Source organism: Cibotium barometz, chromosome 34 (genome assembly GCF_041138505.1).
Source record: "Cibotium barometz isolate CiBa-2024 chromosome 34, ASM4113850v1, whole genome shotgun sequence".
In the NCBI taxonomy this organism is placed as follows: Eukaryota; Viridiplantae; Streptophyta; class Polypodiopsida; order Cyatheales; family Cibotiaceae; genus Cibotium; species Cibotium barometz.
In genome coordinates, this window is record NC_141079.1 from 31,408,806 (window position 1) to 31,432,887 (window position 24,082).

General features: G+C 43.7%; 1 protein-coding gene across 3 annotated transcripts; it reads left to right on the forward strand.

The window, feature by feature from the left end:
- Nucleotides 1–776: 776 nt before the first annotated feature.
- Nucleotides 777–22,333, forward strand: LOC147618909 (histone acetyltransferase HAC1-like). Of its 3 annotated transcripts, XM_086774042.1 has the most exons (15): nt 880–1,016; nt 4,813–4,964; nt 5,067–5,570; nt 5,732–7,281; nt 7,399–7,695; nt 7,796–8,071; nt 8,193–8,321; nt 8,417–8,617; nt 9,803–9,945; nt 10,062–10,374; nt 10,514–10,656; nt 10,736–10,814; nt 20,691–21,080; nt 21,375–21,592; nt 21,683–22,333. In XM_086774042.1, exons 2-15 carry the CDS (start codon nt 4,853–4,855, stop codon nt 21,792–21,794), a joined length of 4,467 nt encoding a protein of 1,488 aa, XP_086630168.1. In that variant the 5' UTR covers nt 880–1,016; nt 4,813–4,852; the 3' UTR covers nt 21,795–22,333. The 3 variants fall into 3 exon arrangements, with proteins under 3 accessions (XP_086630167.1, XP_086630166.1, XP_086630168.1); XM_086774041.1 differs by having other exon boundaries at nt 777–1,016; nt 4,701–5,570; XM_086774040.1 differs by having other exon boundaries at nt 777–1,016; nt 4,813–5,570.
- Nucleotides 22,334–24,082: the final 1,749 nt, after the last annotated feature.

A 24,082-nucleotide genomic window follows, 5' to 3' on the forward strand; every position in this document is an offset into this window, starting at 1 on the left:
TCGCCACACAAGCTTATATACAAAGAGCCATTAGTTAGCATGACTATTTACAGCACTAAAGAAGAAGAACACCAAGCCAACATCAAAGAAGACAAACACCAAGCCAACATCAAAGTCTAGAGTCCGAACTGCTAGTATTTAAGGCACATGGCTCTAATAACCACTCATTTTTAAAAAGCAAGATTGGGTAGTCGATTCAATTGAGGGATTTTGTGAAAGTTAATGCTCATCTACCTTTTGATGCTCTGTTCTCACTCATACAATTAGATGTTGTGTTCTCACTCATACAATTGTTGTGATGTTGTCCCAGAGAGTATCTAGAGTGTGAAAATGCACTCTGGATGATGGCAAAGGGCTCCTCACATCTAATTTGGGCATTGAGGGAACGTTAGGAACATCAGGTCATTGTAGATGATAGTCCGCTATATGGCTTTGTGTGTCTTGTTGGAGGTGGGAAGAAGGACTTTGATGCTTTTAGTGCTACTAGGCTTTGGAACCACTAGGTTGTCACACCATGCAGCAATGCTCACGAAAAACAGGCGCTTAGTGTATTTTTAATCGACTGAAATTCAAATTCCCTGACAAGAATTTAACTTCATCCTTAAGAAAACTGACAAATGTTTTATATATTAGTTATAAAACCGGTTAGTAGCAAGGTTTTTATTAATGAAAACAGGCTAGGCTTCAACCTTTGTCCTTTTTGGACAGGTTGAGAAAAAAGTTTTTCGTGAGCAAAGGTCACATGATAACTTTAACAAGATTGTATGATGGTTCTTATTGGAAAAAAAACCTTTTTTATTCCCTCTCTCTCTCTAAAAAAAAGCAGAAAGCCACTCTCTCGCGCCGTCTCCCTTTCTCTCTCTTCCTTCTCGTCCTTCACACGGCTTCGTTTCTTTTCGTCCCCGCTTTTGTTTTTGCTTCAACTCTAGCGAAAGTGCAACGGAGGCGATACCCCTAACCTGCAGCAGCAACGGCTATGGACTTTGCTCAAGCTTCTGCAGCCCTAATTTGACCAGGTATGCTCAGATTTTCTCACGTGATCGAATCGAACTAATACATTAATTATTCAGGTTACGAAATAATAAATCTGGCGTGTTTATGTACAATTTAGGGTTCTGTGCGTTGCTCTATTTTTCACTGTTTTCTCCCGGCCTTGAATTCATGTTATTTTGTGTGGGATTTTTTTCGGGTTTATGTCCTATTCGCTGGTGTTTGTGATGGTCTATCGATTGTGTGCGATATATGAGAGAGAGAGAGAGAGAGAGAGAGAGAGAGAGTTATAAATAATATACGGAAGACCCAAAGGGTCTATGAGACCAAAAGTGACCAAAAGTGTACAATGATGTCCATGGAATCTCATCATCATGGAAAAAGAGAAAAACACAACAACAAAATGTATATGTGGGAAGTGACCCTATGTCATTCAAAAGTCTCCTGAATTTGAAGCTGGTGAGTGGGGCTGGAGGTCTGGGGAGCCGGGCTTGCTAGGCTAGCTGGAATGTAGTCCAGGATGACTGGTGCAGGCAGGGCTTCGGGCTCCACCATGGGAGGTGGGTCCGTTATTTGTGGCCTGTCCTATGGTCGGAAGCAACAGGTGATGGCCGGGTGGAGGGGTTGTTGGATGTGTCAGGGTCGGGACTCTATGAGGAGTGACTCTCTGTGTCGACAGAGCTCAAGGAGGAAGAGTTTGAGGTAGCGCTGGTCTGGATAGTCTATGATCCTATCCATAGGCCCAAAGCCCTTTCTGAAAAGGCAATGAAATCTTGCCCGGATCTCGTAGTATACTGGGCAATGGTGCTGGCAAGAGAGACAGAGGGAGGTTGTTGATACACACACACATATATATATATACATATAGCATAAAGAGAGAGAGAGACAGAGAGAGAGTGTAGTTGGTTACTTCCTTATGGGCATGGGCCTTAATTGTTTCTGTACGGACATGTACTTGTTGATTGGGTGTCATGGACCGTAACCAACAACAATCTCTCTCTCTCTCTCTCTCTCTCTCTCTCTCTCTCTCTCTCTCTCATTTCTCTCTCTCTCTCTCTCTCTCTCTCTCTCTCTCATTTTAATTGTTTCTGTACGGATATGTACTTGCTGATTGGGTGTCATGGACTGTAACCAACAACACACTCTCTCTAGAACCTTATTCTCTTTGAAGAAATGAAATGATATATTAACGTCTCTAAGAGGCCATAGTGGCCTATGAGACCAAAACTGAGAGTGAAGTTGGTGTCTCATCAAAGAGAACAACTAAATGAGACTAAAAAGTACAATAAACTGATTGTCCTACAATTATAAGAATAGAACTGTAAGACTCCGAGATGATACTGAGTAGAAAATACTGGAAAATACTGAAAAATGTATATGAGGTAGATCCATGTATGCTGATCAGTTGAAGTGTTGCCCTCTCCTTAGATCAAGTATCTCCGCCATGGGGCTGTCTAGAATGGAGAGGTCATAGAAGCGAGGTAGGCGCCTCCGATGCCGAGCAATAATGGCTCTAATCTGGCGATGGTGAGGATGCCGTGGTCGGGATCCTGGTGGGCGTGGCCGACAAGCACGACATAAGATAACTGCTCTATCAGTAGTGACTCCTTGGGAGCGTGGTCGGTGCCCTGATGGCCCAATGGAGGAGGTATCAGGAGGTGTGTGGGCTGGGTTGCTGGTGCTGGTGCCGGTGCCGAAGAAATCTGTTAGTGTCCTCTATCTAGGTACATCATGGCTCGGCCTCCTTCTGCCAAGAGGGTCTCTCTGTGTCTTCTGAGCTCAAGTAGAAACAATCCGAGGCATCTCTAATCCTCAAACTCCATGACCCTACGTAACGGCCCAAAACCCTCTCGGAAGAGGCAGTGATATCTCCCTCGGATCTCATAATAGACTTTACATCGGCAAATGTAGTGTTCCTCTGTCTCTACCTCCTGAAGAGAGAGAGAGAGAGAGAGAGAGAGAGAGAGAGAGAGAGATTGTTGTTGATTGGGCCACCCAATCAGCAAGTACATATTTCCATGACACCCAATCAGCAAGTATATATTCCTACATATTAATGCCCATGCTCATGCCCATATGGCATAAGTGCCTCCCCTGCCCACAGGTGCAAGTGCAATGACGGTGCTGACCAAAGTTCCACCATCAGTGTGGATGCCCTCACTTCAAAGAAACATGTGCAGATACTAGTGAAATTCACGAATTAAAAAAAAGGTCCTCTCCAGGCTCCCACACTTCATAGAGATCTCTCATGCCAGTGCATGAGGAGAGCTTATTCAAATTGCAACAGTTTTGTGCGAATTGCAATAGTATTAGCCCTCTCCCACACTTCCTCACCAAGGGCCTAATGTCCACTACCACCAAACTGACCCATGGGATTTGGTAGGGACGGGGGATGGTTTGTCCATGGGATCTCAGAATGATGCTGGACATTTAAAACGCGTTGGGCCAAGCACTGGCTTGTAACATCATCATTGTACTGAGATCTATGGAGATCAACCTTTTGGTTACTAAACAATCACTTGTATTTCTTTCTTTTCATTATAAATAATATAAGGAGTAGAGTAGGATACTTGTGAATGCTTGTGTGTTGAAGTCTTCCATTGGTCATTCTATCTTTGTTCACACTTGCATTGCACCAATAGTCTTACATTAACTAAATCTGTTTATGGTTTACTCTGTTGCACTTTAGGCAAAGTACAGGGCAAAGTAAGGGCAGATTGCTAGGCATGCATGAGTAGGATCTAAAATAAAATCCAGAGCCATTGTATATGTGATCATTTTTTACAATATGTAGTCGTTAGGGCTACATCTCTTATCTCTCCCTTCTCTTGTGTGTTACTAGATCATTAGGATTATTGTTATCTATTTAAACTAGGATTAAGTCTTCCGCTGTTAGCATGCATGTGACATTGCTGTCCTGCCCGCACAAAGCACAGCCAAAATGGCTAGCAACATGGTTGGCCACCTGTAGAGGGGTTGTAGGTGTATCACACTTCTCCCAGGGCTGGATGGTCTTGTTGAGCATATGTAATAGCTTCTTGAAGTGGGCCAGCTAGCCGGGTTCATGCTGGCCCTGCTTTTGTGCCGAATTCGCCCATTGCCTCTGCAACTTGTGCCCATAATCAACAAAAGTAAAGGACTGCCTTCATCCTGCATTGAACAACATTGTGCTTCAAGTAGTCCTCCCACCACAACACGATGGCATTGGTCAAATCTGTCCGGATAATGTCCAACTGAAACCAATGCGACCCACCTGCTGCCTGCAACGTTGTGGTAATCTCCCGAGCCCAGTCAGTGACTGCCTTACAATTCATCGTCCCATTTTTAGCATCTCCAGCATCTAGGCCTGCTCAGTCGGGGTGCCGGGGCCACAGCAAACCAATCTAGTGCGGGAAGTCCGCTGTGGTGATGGTGAACGGAAGGGGGGCCACTGGCAATACCCCATCCGATGGGCTTCTCTCATGCCTGCTCTCCCGACAATCAGAGTAGTCACAAGGCGGGGAGTGACACTTGGAATGTCGCTCACCAGGTAAGAGATGATCGGAGTGCTCGGCGTTTTGTAAGATGTTAATACAATTTTCTTTTCTTTTCAAATGTAAGTGCTCTATGTGGTGCTTTTTTTTTCAAATTCTATTGTTGGCATCTGCATTGCCTTGAAAGTAATCAATACTGCAGTGTGACGGTCATCTTTTGCTTGTTTTCTGCCACAGTACAAAACGTGTACAGAAGGGTGGATTGGAGAAGAATGAACCTGTGTAGGTTCTTTCTGGGTTTGTTGAGAGAGATGGTTGTATAAGAGATTTATGGCTGTGTATTGTGCAGGAAGAGCATGGAGACTTGAATACATTGGATTTGTTCTTTAATGCTGCGTTTGAGAAATAGTCAGAAGTCTGCTCAGCAGGGAGCACAATCTGGTTCGGTGTTTTCCAAGGCTTCCACACCTGGTTGCTTTGATGGTGCAGTATTCTCGCCTGGTAGTACTACAGATGCTTTCACTTCAGGATCAGGAGGGATTTTGAACACGGGTAGTGCTGCCACTGCTTTTTCTTTTGACATTGGGAGTATTGGCCCTGCAGCAGGTTTCGGTAGCAACATGTTTGCTTCAGTTAGTAGGCGACCTCCCTCATTGGGTCTATGTGGGTCTGGATTTGAAAAAGATGGACAAAGTAAGTCAAGTGCAGGCATTCCAATGGCAGGGAGCTGGATGATTCCAACTCCTGGCTTGAATCTCAGTAACAGTGAGGTTTCTTCTAATCCTTCAGAGACGGCCTTTAATGACGGATCTATGGGCATGTCGAGTGACTCCCTGTTGTCTACAGGGTCAGGTTGTCAATACTTTGGTGGGGGAACAGGTTTCCAAAGAGGTGATTTTCTCAGCAACAATGCTCAGATGGGAAACATAGGAATGCCTACTGGAGTTCAGGTGATGGGGCAGGAACAGGGGCTTGTCAATGATGCCTCTATTTTTCATAGCTCATTGAATATGCAAGGGGGTTCTGTGCAAACACATCCTCAGTATCCACGTCATGTTGGGCAGTCATTGCCGCAACAGCAGTCATTGCTGCAACAGCAATTATGTGGTAAGCTGGAGCCTAGTATGGTGTTTAGTGTTAGTATGGTGTTTAGTGTAATTGGGTGATGGCATGTGTTCAATAGTCGCCCTTTTGTATTTTTTGATGTGCACTCATTGTTGTCAAGTGGTAGAACTATGTTGCTTAGAAGATTGTTTTTTTGCATGCAGGAGTTACAGGGGGTGATGCATATGCAATACCTTCCACTGGTCTTGTGGAAGGTCGCAGTTTCTACAACTCAATCCGGCCCATAGGGTTTGCGACTGGTAATCCAAGCTCCCTGGTTCTGACACCAGCAAATTTGATCCCTGGTCTGCCTACTGAGCAACAAGATCTTTTGCTCCCTCAAAGTTTTCCTTCTCAACATTTGTCTCATGGTTGTGCTTCAGTGCAAAGTCCCACGTTCTCGATCCTCTCTCGACAGCAGTCGGGGAGGAGTCTCGTCATTCCAAATCAGTGTAGCATAGTAGGAAAAGATGCTGATTTGTTGAGGTCACATGCACCTCCTCCTAGAGCCCCACCAGACCAGTGCCAGTTGAGAAGGGACCAGCTCTTTTTGCCACAGGCATTGCAAGTTTTTGAGACTCAAGGAAACCAGCAGATCAGCTGGATGGAAAGGTGTGCTGGAAAACAAGGTCAACCGCAGTACGAGCCACAGAAGTCGCAGCATCCCTCTCGGCAGGGCTCACATACTGATCAACAGGTAGAGCACAGTGAACAGGCTTGTGGAGCTAGTAGTGCTGATACAGGACAATCGGAAGTAGTCAGCAACGATGACAGTCTGGCACCCAGCCAAGTCAAGGAGGCAGGCAATTTATTGCATTCACAACAAGTGAAGAGGCAGCAATGGCTATTAATCTTCTTAAGGCATGTCAGCCGGTGCACAGAATCCGGACAGTGTACGGTGGCCCATTGTGCAGTTGGACGTGAGTCATGGAAGCATCTTACAACCTGCCATGCTTATCCATGTCCATACCCAAGGTGCATGTCCTTGAAGTGTCTACTTAGACATCATCAGAAGTGCAGGAATTCCAAATGCGTAGTTTGTGGTCCAGTGCGCAATTATCTCTCACATCAAGCAGCAGCTGCTCGAGCTAAACTGTGTAAGGGCCCAAGTATGCAACCTGCTGGCACTGTAAGGGATTCTGCATCTAATGAGGTGGATTCACCTCCTATGAAGCGAGTGAAAGTGGAAGCTCTAGGTCCAGATGCCCCAAAAGTGATCGAGCAGCCACTACAATCAATGAGCACTATTGAAAACCAGGAAGGCTTAAGCTGCCAAGATACAGTGTCAACTCCAAAAGCTGCAAAAGATGAATTTAAGAACTCGATTGCTGTCATGGTAGAAATCGAGCCTCACACCTCAGATCAAGGAGTTGGATTGTCTTCTCTTAAAATTGAATCTCCTAGTGAATCATCTCTGAGTGAGGGATCACATCTACAAGGGAACACAAAACTTGATATCATGAATGATACGAAAGTGGAATCCAACTTAATGGACAAAGATGCGACTCTTCAGGTAGCAGGCTCAGTGACCCTACAGACAGATGAGAAATCAACCAAGCAAGCTGCGGTTGTAACTACTGTAGTACCTTTCAAAGGTCCCTCAGATGCTGACAAGCCTGTGAAGGCAAAAACCTCTGGAATTTCATACATTGAATGCTTTTCCCCACAACAAATCAGACAACATATCTCCAGCTTGCGGAAATGGATTGGCCAGGTATTGTTATCTGTATGTCTGATCTGTTAAGAGGCGTTGGATTGGCTTGTTCCTGTGCTTAATGTGGATTGATGGGACTGGCTTTTGTGGTGTTGCTGATTACTTTTTGTCTGGCAGAGCAAAGGTAAAGCTGAGAAAAATCAAGGCATGGAGCATCATATGTTGGCGTCAGCTTGCTCAGCATGTGCTGTTGAGACTCTTTATTTTGATCCAATACCGAACTTCTGCACAAAATGTGGGTGCCGCATAAAGCGAAAAGCTACTTATCACAGTACAGGCTCTGGAGAGAACAGCTTTAGTTTCTGTGGGCGTTGTTACAATGCCATTCGGGATGATGTACTGGAGACTGATGGTTTCAAGGTGCAAAAGTCTATGCTTGTAAAGAAAAAGAATGATGAGCAGCGGGTTGAAGGGGTAAGTTGAGCAAGACCATTGTGATGTGGGTGCATAGGCATTTGGTTGTAAACGCGTTCATTGGATTTTGTGTGGTAATGACAAGTGCTTGGTTTACCAGTGGGTTGAATGTGACAAGTGCAAGAAGTGGCAGCATCAAATATGTGTGTTGTTCAATGCTCGAATCAACAAAGAAAGGTCGGAGTATGTCTGTCCAGAATGCTGTATAGAAGAAATGGAGAGATCTGAAAGGATACCTCGGCCTGCGAACTCTGTGCCTGGAGCGAAAGACCTTCCACGCACAGTTTTAAGTGACTATATTGAAGAGAGGTTGGCCTTAAAGCTGGAAGAAGAAAGGGTTGACCGAGCCAAGGCACTGGGCAAAAGTCGTGAAGAGGTAGCAAATGGGTGTCTTGTGTGTGTGTGTGTGTGTGTGTGCACTGTGTACACGCGCGCGCATGTGTGCGCATTGTGATGAAATCTGTTAACATTACTGGCGTGCTTGTTGCTCATGCCAGGTTATTACAGCTGAGGGCCTTGTTGTGCGAGTCATATCATCTGTAGACAAAAAACTGGACGTCAAGCCTAAGTTTCTAGCTTTATTTCAGCAGGAAGACTACCCCAAAGACTTTCTATATAGATCCAAGGTTCAAACCCCCTAACATATGAGTTTTTTAATGCTATTTCCTAAGGGGCATTTATCATAGAAGCTTAAAAACACCAAAACTGGTGCATGTTGCAGATGTTAATGCTTTTCCAGGAGATAGAAGGTGTGGAGGTTTGCTTGTTTGGCATTTATGTACAGGAGTTCGGGGCAGAGAGTCCTCAACCGAATAACCGATGGGTGTATCTCTCGTACTTGGATTCTGTGAAGTATTTCAGGCCTGATGTGAAGACTGTTAGGGGAGAAGCCCTTCGTACTTACGTTTATCACGAGATTTTGGTAACTATTTTTCACATTAAGCACCTTCTTTGGATCAGAATATGCATCTTCACTGGCTGTTGATGGAGAGGTGCTTGTGCATATAACTGCACTCATGTTTAGAATATTTTGCATCTAAGGGCACTTATGTTTAGTATGTCATGTGTGCCTGCACCTTGCTTGGTCAGTATCATTCTGGTAGAGGTTCTACAAAACATGGGACTCTTAACAGGTTCTAATTTGGTGCACTCAGGCAGACACTTATCCTAATCAAAGTGCAAGGCCTCTACTGGGGTTGATTCAACATCGCTTATGACCAAGGATGGGCTGCCTGATTTAAGTGCAAGGCCTCTACTTGGGCTGATGCAACATTGTCTATAGCTGTAATGCGTAAGGCTGGGGTTCATGGCTCTTACAGCTTCTAATACATGCCCTTGCGGGGTGGAAGCCAATTGCCAATAGTGCACGTCTTGACAAAAAGATCACACTGTGACTAGGTTTTTTGGTTAAGAAACAGCTCACCAATGGTGTGTCAAAGATCTAAATCCACTTCAATTTATTTGTCAACTCTTGCCCCAAATTATTTTCATGTGAAGGCCCACTTCCTACACCTTTTAGTGCATAATTTGGTGCTGGTATCATCTACTAATTTTCCACCCTCTGTTGGACTAATTGCTGCTACCTGCGTTGCTTCAATTTGTGTTGCTTGCTTCTGTAGACTCTGGGATTTTGCTTCAGAGCATGTTGGTCTTTGCCTTGTGTTTGTAGTGGTGTATGGGAGCTGTTGAAGAATGTACACATGTCTCGGCAAAAAGATCACACTGTGACTAGCCTTTTTGGTTAAGAAACAGCCCATTTATGGTGTATCAAAGATCTAAGCCTTCTTCAATTTACGTGTCAACCCTTGTCCCAACTGTACTTTCATGTGAAGGTCCATTTCCTCCACCTTTTAGTGCATAATTTGGTGTATCATCTGCTGATTTTCCACCCTCTTTTTGACCAACAGCGCTACCTGCATTGCTTGCTTCTGTAGACTCTGGGATTTTGCTTCAGGGCATGTCAGTCTTTGCCTTGTGTTCATAGTGGTATATGCGAGCTGTTGAAGAATGTATACTTGTGTATTCAACTTTTGGTTGCATAATGTCTATGAATTGACAGGTCTAAAATGCAAATTATTGCTCAGTTTACATTTTCCTTTTTTTGTAGATTGCCTATCTAGACTATTGTAAGAAGCGTGGTTTTAGCAGCTGCTACATCTGGGCCTGCCCACCTCTCAAAGGCGATGATTATATACTTTACTGCCATCCTGAGATCCAGAAAACACCCAAGACGGATAAGCTTCGAGAATGGTGAGTTAATACTTCATTAGATTTGTGAGGGTAGCTAGCTTGACAGATACAAGGTTAAGATAGCTTGCTTTTAGCTTTGCCAGTTGGTAATTACAGTAAACAAGCTCATTTTGCAGGTACCTAATTATGATATCAAAAGCAAAGGAGGAGAATGTAGTGGTTGCTAACAAGAATTTGTACGATTACTTCTTCATATCCAATGGTGACTGTAAAGCCAAGGTAACTGCTGCATGCCTTCCTTACTTTGATGGAGATTATTGGCCAGGAGCAGCTGAAGACATACTTCAGCAGCTTCAACAAGAGGAGGAAGGCCTCCATTCTCAAAGGAGGGGCAAGACGAAGAAGATATCCATAAAGAGAACAACAAAGACTTCATCACAGGCAGAGCTTGCAGGCAATGTGTCCAAAGACCTCCAGCTCATGCATAAGGTAATATTGCTCCCCTCCTCCCACATGGAAATCACAACACAAACCCACACTTTCTTTAGTTAAAAGGGATGAGTTTGTTTTGCTCCCATGTGCTACAGCCATGAACTCATTAGAGTTGTGATCAATACCTTTGCCACAGCTGGGACAGTCTATTGTGGCAATGAAGGAGGACTTCATTTTGGTCCATCTGCACCATGCATGCTCACGGTGCCGTAACTTCATTATCTCAGGCTACCGTTGGGTCTGCCAACAGTGTGTGGGTAGCTTCCAGCTGTGCAATAGGTAAGCAACATCTTCGGCTTGTAAGCCGCATTCCTTTGTTGGGTTGTGGCTGCATGGTAATGATATTGATATGTGGCAGTTGCTATGAAGAACATCAAAAGCTAGAAGAGGAGGAAAGACATCCTGCTGGCAAGGAAGAATGGCATCCCTTATCAATGGTATATTTTTTTACAAAATTACACTCTTTTGCATGCTCTTGTATGCATAGGTTCTGAAATGCAGAAAGTTTTCCTAATTAAGATGCACCATAGTTAGCCTGTTTATAGAATCCCCAATCATTTGGGTGATCAGAGATCCCATTGTCTTGTAGATGGAGGATGCACAAAGTGTTCTGTGTAAGTTGTTTGAAACCATACAAGGGTCCACCTCCATGTTGAAGAGGAAAACCCATGAAAGGTAGCTGTTGTGAGTCAGCTATCAGATGCTGTAGAAAAGGAGGCATCAGTAACATGGGCCCATTTTAGAAGTCCCCTGGATCTGCTCCTAATCGTATTTTTGAAGTATTTTGTTCATGAATTTCGGACGGCATCAGGTATGCCAATCTGCCTACTTAACTTTTGAGATGGATGGGCTCTAGTTCATGAGGACCACAGTCCTTGGGCTATAGAGAGGAAAGGACGGAGAGTGAGGGGCGAGGTCAAGGATAAAAGGAGGGAAGCTGGAATGAAGAGACACCATGCCTCGGGCAGTCCCTCTGATGGCTCTACGTGTTTCTGGTTTCATACATAGATACATGTGTACACACGTACATACATATAGTGAAAGAAAGAAAGATTTTATTAATGTCTACTAAAGACCCAACGTGTCTATGAGACCAAAAGTTTTACATATGTTCCATGTGTGAACTGAAGATCATTGCCTTCTCAATGATAGCTCTAAGGGTGAAGATGTGGTCTAGCGTTGAGTAGGTCCTTCTGAATCCTGCTTGACTAGTGGCCCTCTATGGATTGCACCATAAATCGTGGCCAAGGTATGGCCGATCATGAGAGTCTGGTAGTCATTGGGGTCTAAGGGATCTCCTGCTTTTATGGATGGGACAATCATGAGACTCAACCTCTCGCTGGCACAAGCTGCAGATCCGGGGTATCCTCTCAGCTCTCCCTGTCTCTATCCGAAGGCGATGTGAAGATACCCATGGCAATCCGCATGGCGTGTGACATGTATATATCAAGGTACCCCGGCCTCCAGATGAAGCCATCATCTGTGAACCTCAAGAAATGATCCCTGTAGTACTGCATCTCGTGTGCAATGGCTCTAACAGTGTAATCCCTGTGGCCTGAATGTAAAGTCCGAGTAGATCATATCGGATCACCTAGTTCTTGTCCTCGTGTGTGAGCCTAAGGAAGGGGGCATCTAGACTGTAGTGAAGTGGGAGTCGATCCACTTGGAGTCTATGAGCCTCAACACACATACAAAAGCATACCATGAGGATTGTCCCTGGGCTGCCAGCTGCTGGGATTACTGTAAAGCAAGCCTTGGAAGTTGTGAGGGATGCATGTCCTGGATGCGGTGGATGTAAATGACACTCTAGAAGAGTGCCTCCACTACCATAGGAGGTTGCATCAAACTCAGCCTGAGTATATCATGTGGGACCAATGGTTTGTTGTGGATCATGCAGGAGAGCATCATGACCTGGGGCTGCTCTAGTCGCTGCCAGGTGTCTGTTGAAAGATCTGGTGCTAGAAGGGTGCTCTGTATGGCCAAGTCTCTGAGGGAGAGTCTTCACAGTTGCTGCTGCACTCGATGGAGAATCTTTGGCTTTAGTGGCGGTTGCTTCAGTTTCTGGTCGTTCAGGAGGACTCTTCTCATGTGCTGTATCTTCAGTGTCTGATGTCATGGAGGCACCACAGGAGGACATGTCATCTGATTTATCTATGTCATGGGAGGATAGGCCAGTTGATGTATCTTCCCAGCTTCTTGGAGACTGTATTGACAACAACCGGGGTTTTGACTTCAGTGTTTCAAAATGACATATTACTTGGAGTATGTTCCACAAGACATGGGTGGTTTAGACATACAGGTGCCGAGCAGTACTGATGGATATGAATTTGGTGCTTCTAAGGAGTATGGTTCTTGAATCCTAGCTCTGCTTTCTTCCTTCAAGGTGCATTGGAGACAGTGCAAGCAGTTCTTGTGCTCCATTTGAGCCGATGCATTAGTGGCTGGAGTTTGGATAGCGGGATTTTGCTTGGCCGTTCTCTAGTGTGTTCTTCTCGTGGGCTACCGGAGAATAATTAGAGGTTTGTAGTGTTTTTTCATGGGCGGTTGGACAGATGGAGAGTGCTTGATCAGGTGGAAGTTGGTCATCCACAGGCCTTTGTGCTGACACAGCGAGGATGGAATGTGAGCCTTCGCAGTGGACAAAGTGGTCTCGTAGTGGGCAGGATTTTGGGTGTCGTGGATGAGCTTTGCTTGGATCTTTTCCTTTTATGGAAGGGCACTTTATATGGACACCGTACAGCTGAGGATAGGGTTCTCGATAGAGACGACCGTTACGAGAATGAAGGGCGTGAATTCGTTAGCCGTAGACACTGATACAGAGGGTACAACTACAGGTACATGTGTTGGTACAGAAGTAGGTACAATAGTGACGATGTGACCATACGGACCGGTACTTTACAAACTATAAGGTGATGACGTGGTGGCCGGTCATACGAAATGTTGCTGTGGCGTGACTATACGGACAAGTGCAGGCTCGCAAGGATGTACAGATAGGTGCGGGGCCATGAGTATGTACGGGGTTAATCCTAATGTGAAATGGGGGCAAAAAACATGAGAGAGAGAGAGAGAGAGAGAGAGAGAGAGAGAGAGAGAGAGAGAGAGAGAGAGAGTGTGAGGAAATGAAATGAAATGTTATATTAACGTCTTCAAAAGGCCAAAGTGACCTATGAGACCAAAGTTACAACCATGTGACATCTGATACACTGTCTGGAAAAGAAAAGAAAGAACTGAAGGTAAGTATCTAGCCCTACAATACATCAGTAGGGAGCATCCAGAAGCAGCAACTAGGGAGAGTGGGAAGCTAATGCTATTAGTCAAAATGGGGTACATGAGTACATGGGGGAGTACAAAAGTGATAGTGAGTACAACAGTATATGGCTGGAGTGGTAATCATCCTAGGAGCTCTAGCATGGGTCTCTGCCGGATGGCCTGGATATCTGCCATAGTGAGATGCCTGGTCGGACCAGCCCGATGCCTCGCAATGATGCTCTGAATCCTCCAGTGTAGGCACCGTCTCCGATGTGAGGATCCGCGAGCCCTCGGGCGTCTGGATCTGCCCAACTGGATAGCTCTCTCAACTAGAGTCCCACGGGGTGCCCACTGTTGGGCTGTCAACTGTGTGTCCTCTCGGGTAGTCCCTCTAAAGAAGTCAGTAATCTGTCTCTGTGTGGACTCCCTATCAAGCATCTACTAAAGACCCAATGGGCCTATGAGACCAAAGTGATACAATAATGTCTATGGCATATCTCATCATGGAGAGAGAGAGAGAGCAACATGATGAATGTATTCGAATGTGTGTACACAACCACAAGTACAAGGCATAATAATAGGTTTTCCCAAGGTTAACTGTAAGATCCCGCTGCTCACAGAAGGTGTGCAATGCGTGCAAATGCTTCTGAAGTCCCTCAGCTGAATCTGAAATAAACACCATCATTTGCATATAGCAAGAGTGGGACCAAGATGCTTGCTAGAGGAGAGCCCGCACCACCTAGTCTATCAATGAAGTTTGAGATCTTGTCAATGTGGATCCCAAACAGAGTCAAGAGGGCAGCCATATTTCACCCCAATAGTGCTAGTGACCTCCGGTGACATACGTCACATATCTCTAACTCAGGTGGGGATTAACTGACTCATAAAGTGCTTTGATGCCCTATATCATCTCCGAGTGTAATTCCACCGGTTGGTGTGGAATGTTTGGCTAAACATAATGCTAATCAAAACACCTAAATACACTAAGATTTAATGGACAACAAGCATAATACAAGATGTAATTTGCTGAATTGACAACAAACGCACAATGAGCCGAAACGGCCGACCTCTCTCTCAAATATTGTATATTGATCTTGGGAGAATCAAGTACATGTATCATGGGCATTTTTGACTAGATTTCCATACCAATGCATATGAATACAATATTGCAAACAATATGGTTGTTGGTGAAGATCTTCAACTCACACTATCCTCTCAAGTGTCCATGTTCTCCACCATCTTCTCTCTATTGTTCCACCTACATTGTTATCTCGTTTCCCCTTCATTCTATTTCACTCACTTGCGCTTCATTGTTATCTCATTTAATGCATAAGGAGGCAAGAATTGGGCATAAAGGCTCTGCTTGAATTTGGGCATGTTCCTGGATTCATCTAGGTATATAATTCAGTTGTATCAGCGGACATGCAAATTTCACATTGTGAATTTTTCGTCCGAGTTGCGGCCAGTTGATATTGTGCTTATTCTTTCTCTCTTTGGCGGTGCATTTGCCGTATCAACTACTTATTTGCTATACTAATTCTTTCTATTTGCTACTTCCCTTAGTGCTAGGTTTCATTATGGCTGAGTCTGCCCTGCATCTCCGAAGGTTTAACAGAAACTCAATACGAAGCCTTTGTGTGAATATGTGTACTAATTCTTTCTATTTGCTACTTCCCTTAGTGCTAGGTTTCATTATGGCTGAGTCTGCCCTGCATCTCCGAAGGTTTAACAGAAACTCAATACGAAGCCTTTGTGTGAATATGTGCTCTTATGTGTGTATGTGTGTGTGTGTGTTTGTGGAGTGCGTGTGTGAGAGCAGTCTACAACCACTATTGGGCACTGATGACGTTAGTGGGGATGTCGTAGTATCTAGTCCATACTATGCATAATGGAGTTGATAGTTATATAGTCTTGTGGGTTGACTACCATGAGTATATAACATGCACGTTCCTAAAAGGTGAATTTGGGCATGTTCTCGGATTCATCTAGGTATATAAAAGCTCTGCTTGAACTCTTCCCATGATTTAACAGGATTTAGGGAGAGCTTCTCAGTAAGCCACTAGTGAGCAGCTGTACCTTTCATAAACATGCTTACATGCCGGATCATAGATTTTTGAGTGAAATCCTTATCATTAAAAGCAATATCAAATTGCGCAGTAAAAGCAAGTGCCTTTGACACATCATATTTCCCGTGATATGTATCGAACTTAACAAATTTGTCTCTGGCTTTGAAGTCACGGGACTTTGATACATTAGCTTGCATCTCAACATGTTTTCCTGTATGCATGTCCATTGGACAGTCCCTGTGACTAGCATCATTTTGGGAACAAAAGGGGATGCATTGGACATAGAAACATGTGTCCTGTAAGCATGAGACATGGCTGGCCTCTCAACATACATTGGTGCATTTTCACCCATAACTTCTCCTTCACATAGAAACATGTGTCCTGTAAGCATGAGACATGGCTGGCCTCTCAACATACATTGGTGCATTCTCACCCATAATTCTCCTTCACAAGCACACTTGAGGGCATGAGTAGCACGAGAGATACATGGAATACCTGCACCAACAGAAATTTGCAGCCCATGTTGCAAGTGTTGTGCATGCAATTTTCAGCCGGCAATGGCATTTGACATACATTTTGACCACTGCCATAAACATTGCATTCTTCACGGACTACATAAGGTACACCTTCAAGGCGTGAAGTCATCCATAGTTCCTTTCTAATTGTATGTGGGTTCATCCTTTTAGACATGTGCTTTTGTTCAACCACCTGTGGGGATACCAGGATGGTTGCATTTTCTCCATAGGCATGCTCAGTACGAGCCAAGTATGCATGTGCTGCATCCCTCGGTTGCATGTGCAACTCCTGAGCTATCATTGGTATGGCATGATCCATAAATGATTTAGCTTTCTTGGCCTTCAAACGATCATGTAACAATGGATCCTGGCGGTAGAGCTTCCATTCTTCTTCTTGTGCACAAAGAAGAGCTTGCATACGGGTAAGTTCAGCCCTTAAGGCTATGGACTCTCCTTCTTGCATTTTCTCTCTACCATGGGACAACTGTCCCACATGTTCTTGTTCTATGGTATGCACCACATGAGTATGTTCTTACTGTAAAGAATTGGAAGCATGCATATCATTGTCCCTGCCTCTTGTGTTGGCATCTTCAACATTCACTGTAAGATTGTTCATAGTGTTCCAAGTGTAGAGATAGCTAGTGTCCGCGGTGATCATCTTTCACAATGGAAGTGAAAGAGAACCGTATGCTCTGATACCAATGTAATTCCACTGGTTGGTGTGGAATGTTTGGTTGAACACAATGCTAATCAATACACTTAAATACACTAATGGACAAGAAGCACAATACAAGATGTAATTTGCTAAATTGACAAGAGACGCAAAATGACCTGGAATGGTTGGTCTCTCTCTCAAATAATGTATATTGATCTTGCAAGAATCAAGTACATAGTGTCATGGGTATTTTTGACCAGATTTTCCAACTAATGCATATGAATATAGTATTGCAAACAGTATGGTTGTCGGTGAAGATCTTCAACTCACACTACCCTGTCAAGTGCCCATGTTCCCTACCATCTGCTCTCTATTGTTCCACCTACACATGGTAGACACAATCTACAAGAGAGCACGTATGACAAGAGAACACTACACAGGGTATGTGAACATGGAGTCTTGCTCCTCCCTTTTGCTACTTGCTTCCATAATTGAGCATTAAAGCTTACCAATTGCAAGCAGAGTCGATATTAACGGAAGTTTTCACGGGATGGAAGCATCTGGAGTGTTGAAATCTTCAATCGGTCGTGATCCTTCACGACAAAAGTCTTCAAGTGGTTGCAGGGAACCCTGGGAGAGCTTCCCCTATGGTTCAACTTGAGAAAGAAAGGCTGAAATTAGGGTTTTCAATAAAAGACTAGAAATTACAGCAAAGAAAAGGACTATTTTGTTAAATTTCAGCCATTGGGACATAGTCACAGGGAATGGGCATTTTTTAGACTCGGGAATGTTGGGGATGGTAGCATCTTCCCGTATTCCCGTCCCATGTCACTCTATAGTCACAGGGAATGGCCATTCTCAATCTTTTCCGTCCCCGTTCCCCGTCCCCATTTCGCGTCCCATGTGACTATGCATTGGGAGTGTGTAGGAGAGGCTAACCAGCTTGGATATGGTGTAGAGAAGCAAAAAGTGCAGAAAATAAAGCCATAAAGCCTCTTGAAGGAGGGGCCAACTTCTAGAGAGAGAAAGAAGAGAGATGATGAGATGTCCACCCTGGGTGTCAGGTGGAGAGGGAAAGTGAGTTGGGGTCCAAGTTGGGATTGACATATGGTTGGTTGCTCCCTTTGAACAAAGGGATAAGGTCAAGGTGGTGGACATTGAGCTATGTCCATCTCGGGACATCAGTGTGTGCGAACACAGGACTGATCATAATTTATAAGTGAGTTTTGGTAGCCTAAAACTTAAATAAAGTGTGTACACACTCACTTATAAATTATTGCTAGTTCCTAAGGCTCAATTTTGACCAATACTTACCACCTGTCACACGCCACATAACCATGTCAACAGACAATTTCACATGCACGGTTCACGAGCGGGTATCCCCTTACCCAAAACTACACATTGGTCAAGCAAGCATGAAAACAGCATGCAAATTCAATTTGCAAGCAAGCACATAAAGAAGCTATGCAATGCAACATTGGTATGGACAATTTGTAACTATTTGGCCCTCCTATCTCTATTTCACATGATGGAACCTATGCCTGGACACCAGACAAGTGGAAGAAGACATGGGAACAAGGACCATAAGGTTTGCTTAAGAAAAAGCACTAGTCTTGGTCAAAAAGCAAGAAAAAGTAAAAAGTCGAACTGGGTTGACCGCGAGCCAAGGGCACCACTGGCAAGAGGAGACTGAGTTGGACCAAAAAGCTAAAAGCCGCTTGTTCAAAGAGTAGCTCTAGGGCCAAAAAACAAGGTCCTGAAGTTAGAAAAGCAAAGCATAAAAGAACTGGAAAAGCTGGTCAAAAGTTGAGTAATATTTTATTATATTAAGTGAAAAAGGGAAAAGCAAAGCATAAAAAGGCAAAGCAAAAGCATGATGGCTTTTTGGCAAAAAGCAGGGCCGTCCTACAAGTATAATAGAAGCAAGAGTCCCTCTTGAAGGGGCATCATCAAGGACAAGACGTGAAGATCATCGATCAAGGCTTGGGGGTTTTCTTCATCATCAACATCAAAGGGGTGGCCTCCATTGTAGAAGAGAGAAGCTCATTGTCATCTTCATCAACCTCGCCAATTGATGAGCGTACAACTGCGCCACCTGAATTTCCATCGCCTATTTGCTGCCACCTTCCTGCGTGCTACTGCCACCGATCGGAGCTGCTATTTTCGTGCTGCCTAGCCGTTCCGTACAGCTGCGAGTGTTGCCTCCGCTCTGTGCTATTTGCGCCAGCCACTGCCTACTATTTACCACCTCTACTGATTGCCGCCTTCTGCTTGTGCTTGACCAGCTTCCGACACCAGAGCCGCTTTGCAGCCAAGAGCTAGCCTTCAGCACTCAGCCCAGCCAGTGCTGTTTCTTGCGCTGTGGGCCAGCACTATTGCTAGCGCTACCAGCTTGCTGCTCACGTTGCCCTGATTCAGCACCATCGCTAGTTTCAGTCACCCAGCCCATCAGAGATGCCTTTACCAGCATTGCTACATCTATTCACTGCCATCTACTCCTCGTCTGGCAGCCATCTACAGGAACTGAATCACAGGCTGTTGCTACTATCTATCAGGTGTTATTCAGCTCATCCTTATTGCTGTTCAGAACTGCTTGTGCCCGGCTGCACCATCGAAAGCATTGTTCCTGCCTGTGTGCCACCTACTTTCGTCATCTACACATATCACCTTTGAACCTTGTCTACAAGCCTGGGGACTTAGATTTGGACTTGGACTTCGATACTTAGACTTGGACTTGGACTTGGACTTGGATCTGGATATTGGATATTGGATTTGGTACTAGCCGGGTGAGAGATTCTTGTGGGTCATCTCCATGTTGTGCTCGGCATGAGAGATCTCGTGCCTCAACATCGACATCGACTTGGATATACTACAATGGCATATTTGCTTGCTTTTGTATTCAGTTATGTATTGATCCTGACCAGTGTGCCCGTGGATTGTTCTTGAATAAATTCCTGAAAGAGGGCGGGGCCTATTCCTCGCTCAATGTGGTGTACTGTGCAAGATCCCTATTCCCTTCTCTCTCTCCCCTCTCTCTCTATATCTTTATCCCTTCGACACGTGTCACGGCACGTCCCGCTGGGCTTACACAATCCCCGTTCATGAGACTATACCAAAATAGATGTGTTCTAGCCAAGTACACGAGGTACCAGATCCAATGGAACACCAATCCTCCAAGCATTTCCGGGCATGTACACACAGGCACAAGTCCTGATGGAAAGCCAAATCCACAGTATTACATGACTAGCATCAATCCCCTACATATGCAACTGCCATGGACGCCAGTCCAATGTATATACATAATGAGAAAGCAAGGGTGGACGAGTTGGGTGGCCAAATGGTGACATTGAGGCTACACCCAAAGCTTGCAAGTGCCTAGGGGACAATCAAAAAGGCTTGCGGAGGTCCACAAAGCAACGGTAACCCGAAGTCTAAGAGACCTGGCCTCCTCAATAATGGCCCTCAATGTGATAGAGTATGTCCTCCAGAAACCTGGCTGTCCAGAGGCCCTGTATCCATGCCTCTCTACAATGGAGAGAGAGAGAGAGAGAGAGAGAGAGAGATTCACGTTTTCAAAAGACCCATAGGGTCTATGAGACAAAATGGTAGTGTAATGTATCTATGAAAAGAAAAACTGTACGAAACTAGCTAGTATCCATGTAATTCGACATGATGACAATATGCGGTTATACACTGATACCATCCTCCTCCAAAATAGGGTGCAAAGCAGCCATAGCATCTCCTCTGTGTGATGGGAGCTTGCCATGTGTGTGTGTGTGTGTGAGAGAGAGAGAGAGAGATGATCAATTGATGTGCTTTACTTTGCAGGAGGAAGTGAATGATGTTCCTGCTGATACCTTGGACAGAGACGAGATAATGGACAGTGAGTTTTTTGACAACCGACAAGCTTTCCTAAGTCTTTGCCAAGGGAATCAATACCAGTATGATACTCTTCGTCGGGCTAAACACTCTTCAATGATGGTTCTTTACCATCTTCATAACCCCAATGCACCTGCGTTTATCACATCTTGCACCATCTGCCATAATGAACTTGAGGCAGGACATGGTTGGAAGTGCAAAAGCTGCACTGACTTTGATGTTTGCAATGTGTGCTACTCAAGCCAAGTCCAAAGCCATCCTCACAAGTTTGTAGCACGCTCCACAGCAACAGATCTGAGTGGAGCAAACATAGATCTCAGGAAGCAGCGCATGCTACAGGTTTACTTTCATCACTGCCTTTTTTCTCCTCCTGCATACATACATACACGCAAATGCATTTATCTGTGGGTACGTCCATCCATCCTTCCATCTATCCATCCATCCATCAATCCATCAATCCAACCATCCATCCATACATAAATACATCCATCCATATTGTACGTACATACACATACATCCATGCATGCAAGCAAAGAGTGTTTGCCGAGTTTTACACCTTGGCTCATGTACGTGTCCATGCCTAGGTTATGTGATAAAATCTTATGTGGATTTTCTCTTTTTTTGACCTTGTAGCTAAGGATGATGCTGGATGTTCTTGTACATGCATCCACGTGTCGGGAGGCATTGTGCCAATATGCCAAATGTCGGAACATGAAAGATCTGTTCCGGCATGGTAACTCATGCACAAAGAGAGCAATGGGTGGCTGTTCCATCTGCAAAAGGATGTGGTTTCTTCTAACTGCACATGCTCGAGCCTGCAAAGAGACTGTCTGCACTGTACCTCGGTGCATGTAAGACTACTCTCAAAACCTACAGGTTGCTGCTTGTACTCCTTGCTTTGCAGACAATTTTTATTGATTTTCAATGTTGGTTGGGTTCAGGGATATAAGGAAGCATTTAAGGCGGACACAGCTGCAGCAAGAATCACGGCGTAGAGCAGCTGTAAACGAGATGATAAGACAGCGTGCTGCTGAAGCTGCAGGGGTTCAGTAAAGTTGGGGTCTACAGCTGGGCTCACTTTATGCCATCTTCATGTATGCTCTCTTTTTCTGACTCATGCTGGGGCCTCTGAGCAATTGTACATACCACATCCAGGAGCTGATACTGCTGTAACATGGCTTCTGTAAAAGCATCACTCACCCCACCTTCGGGTACAAGTTTTGTATTTCTTTAGTCACAAAAACCAGTAGAAATTGATTTATCAGCCTTGCACACACATATACACATACTAAGGTCAGTTCTGACGTCTCGTATATGTACAAGTGTATTGTTGGGAAGGTGAGGGTTTTGGCTGTAGTTCTGTGGAAGTGTACTGGGAAATTCTTGGCCATGCATAGTTTTGGGTCTAGGCGCCACTTGGAATTGCTGGTAATCCCTGGTCTTTTGTACAATTTTTTTGCCCCTGTACGGGGTTGCAATATTTCTGATACATTTTGTATATTCTTATGGCTTAGTACCTTGCTGTTGCAAGGGTTGATACCAAGTTGAACGGCATATAATAATGAGAGAATTTGGGGTTGCAATATTTCCTACACATTTTGTATATTCTTATGGCTTAGTACCTTGCTGTTGCAAGGGTACATTCTTAAACTCTTTAATGTGATTACAATGTGCTATTTTGGGGGAATTAAGAGCCACCACATAAATTCGATGGATTCAAACACCTATGTAGTAGGATATATCCAATGACACATACTTGTGAAATAAATGTAGGTGACTGTGGTACGATGAATTTAATCGTTTAATCCATTAATAAGAAGAGAACATTCTTGGATGATGCAAAAAGCTTAAGTTGGGTAGTGTTAATGTTGAATATAAGGTGCTTCTAAAAATCACATGCAAATAGGTGTACACTTGCTTCTAAAAATAGCACATCTATTAGTTTAAGAATATGAGTGTAGTTTCCACCCTATGAATCATGATGTTGGTGGAGTGCAAGTGGTAGAGCTCATGAGTCACGACTTCCACCAAGGTTCAAATCCCCATGCTCTCAATTTTATGTGTGGGAGTGTAAATTTCTCTGCTAAGTGAATGAATGGAATTTGGACCTAAGGTTTCTCCTTGGGAACAAATGAAAAATGTATTTAACCAATGAAGCATGGATTAAGTACTACATTAGTGGAATGGCCCTCAACTCACAAGTAGATACAAGGTGAGAATGATACATACTCTAAGCTCAATTCAATGTATCTAGCATGCATATCATGCTTACAATGATCAAATAATCAAAATCTTAAACATAGCTAACAATCATCTATTTGATATGCCTATGATCACGATAATAGGCTGTTGGCACCATGTAATATTGCATATGCAATAAAATCATATTTAATTGTGTAAAGAAACCCTACTGAATAACATAAACTTAATCCAATGCTTTGACTAAAGAGGCTCACCAACTAATTTATGCTCAAGAGCTTTGATTATCAGAAAGAATAACCAATTATACTTTGAAATCATGTACACTAATATCTTCCTTTAATCCTTTTTGACCATAAAGCATCTCTCAACATTATTGATTAACTGAACAACAAAAGCTAGTTAGGGTAATTAAGAATAACTAATTGTACTTTGAAATCATGCACACTAATATCTTCCTTTAATCCTTTGACCATAAAGCATCTCTCAACACCATTGATTAACTGAACAACAATAGCTAGTTAGGGTAATTAGCAAAGGAGTTTCGATTTGAGATCTTTATGGTAATGTGCATAGCCTTAAAGTAAAGCCATGGATGGCATAAGGGAATGCCTGGAAATGTGTTTAGGCAAACACTTAGTGTTATTAATAAAAAGAATCAGAGAATAGTTTGATTAGCACCTAACCATCCTTGACTATTAAGAAGGCTAAATTGTTATTAAGGTTAGTCATTTTGCTTTGCAAGTTGTGGTTTTCATTCCATTTGTGCGTCGAGTTTAACATTAATTGTAGATGCTTATTTGTGTTTTGATTGCTAGGTTTTGATTTTAAAAAAAAATTTGTTGATTTCAGCTAAATTTTATTTTTGTTAATTTTATGTTGATTTTTGTACAATTTTAAATTTAATCTCTTCTTTTCGATGTGTAGGTTTTTTATGTTTAGGAATAGCTTTGGTCTTAATTTTATTCTTCATATGTCTTAGAATAGGTTAATCTTATGTTAATCTTAATCAGGAAGTGGTAGCACCCTTGAATTTTTATTTAATTGGCTTTTCTTGGTTAGCATAGGATGTAAATTATTTATCAGTTTAATTTCCTTGCTTTACTTAGCTAAACATCAAATCTTTATAAGAGATTAGGCAT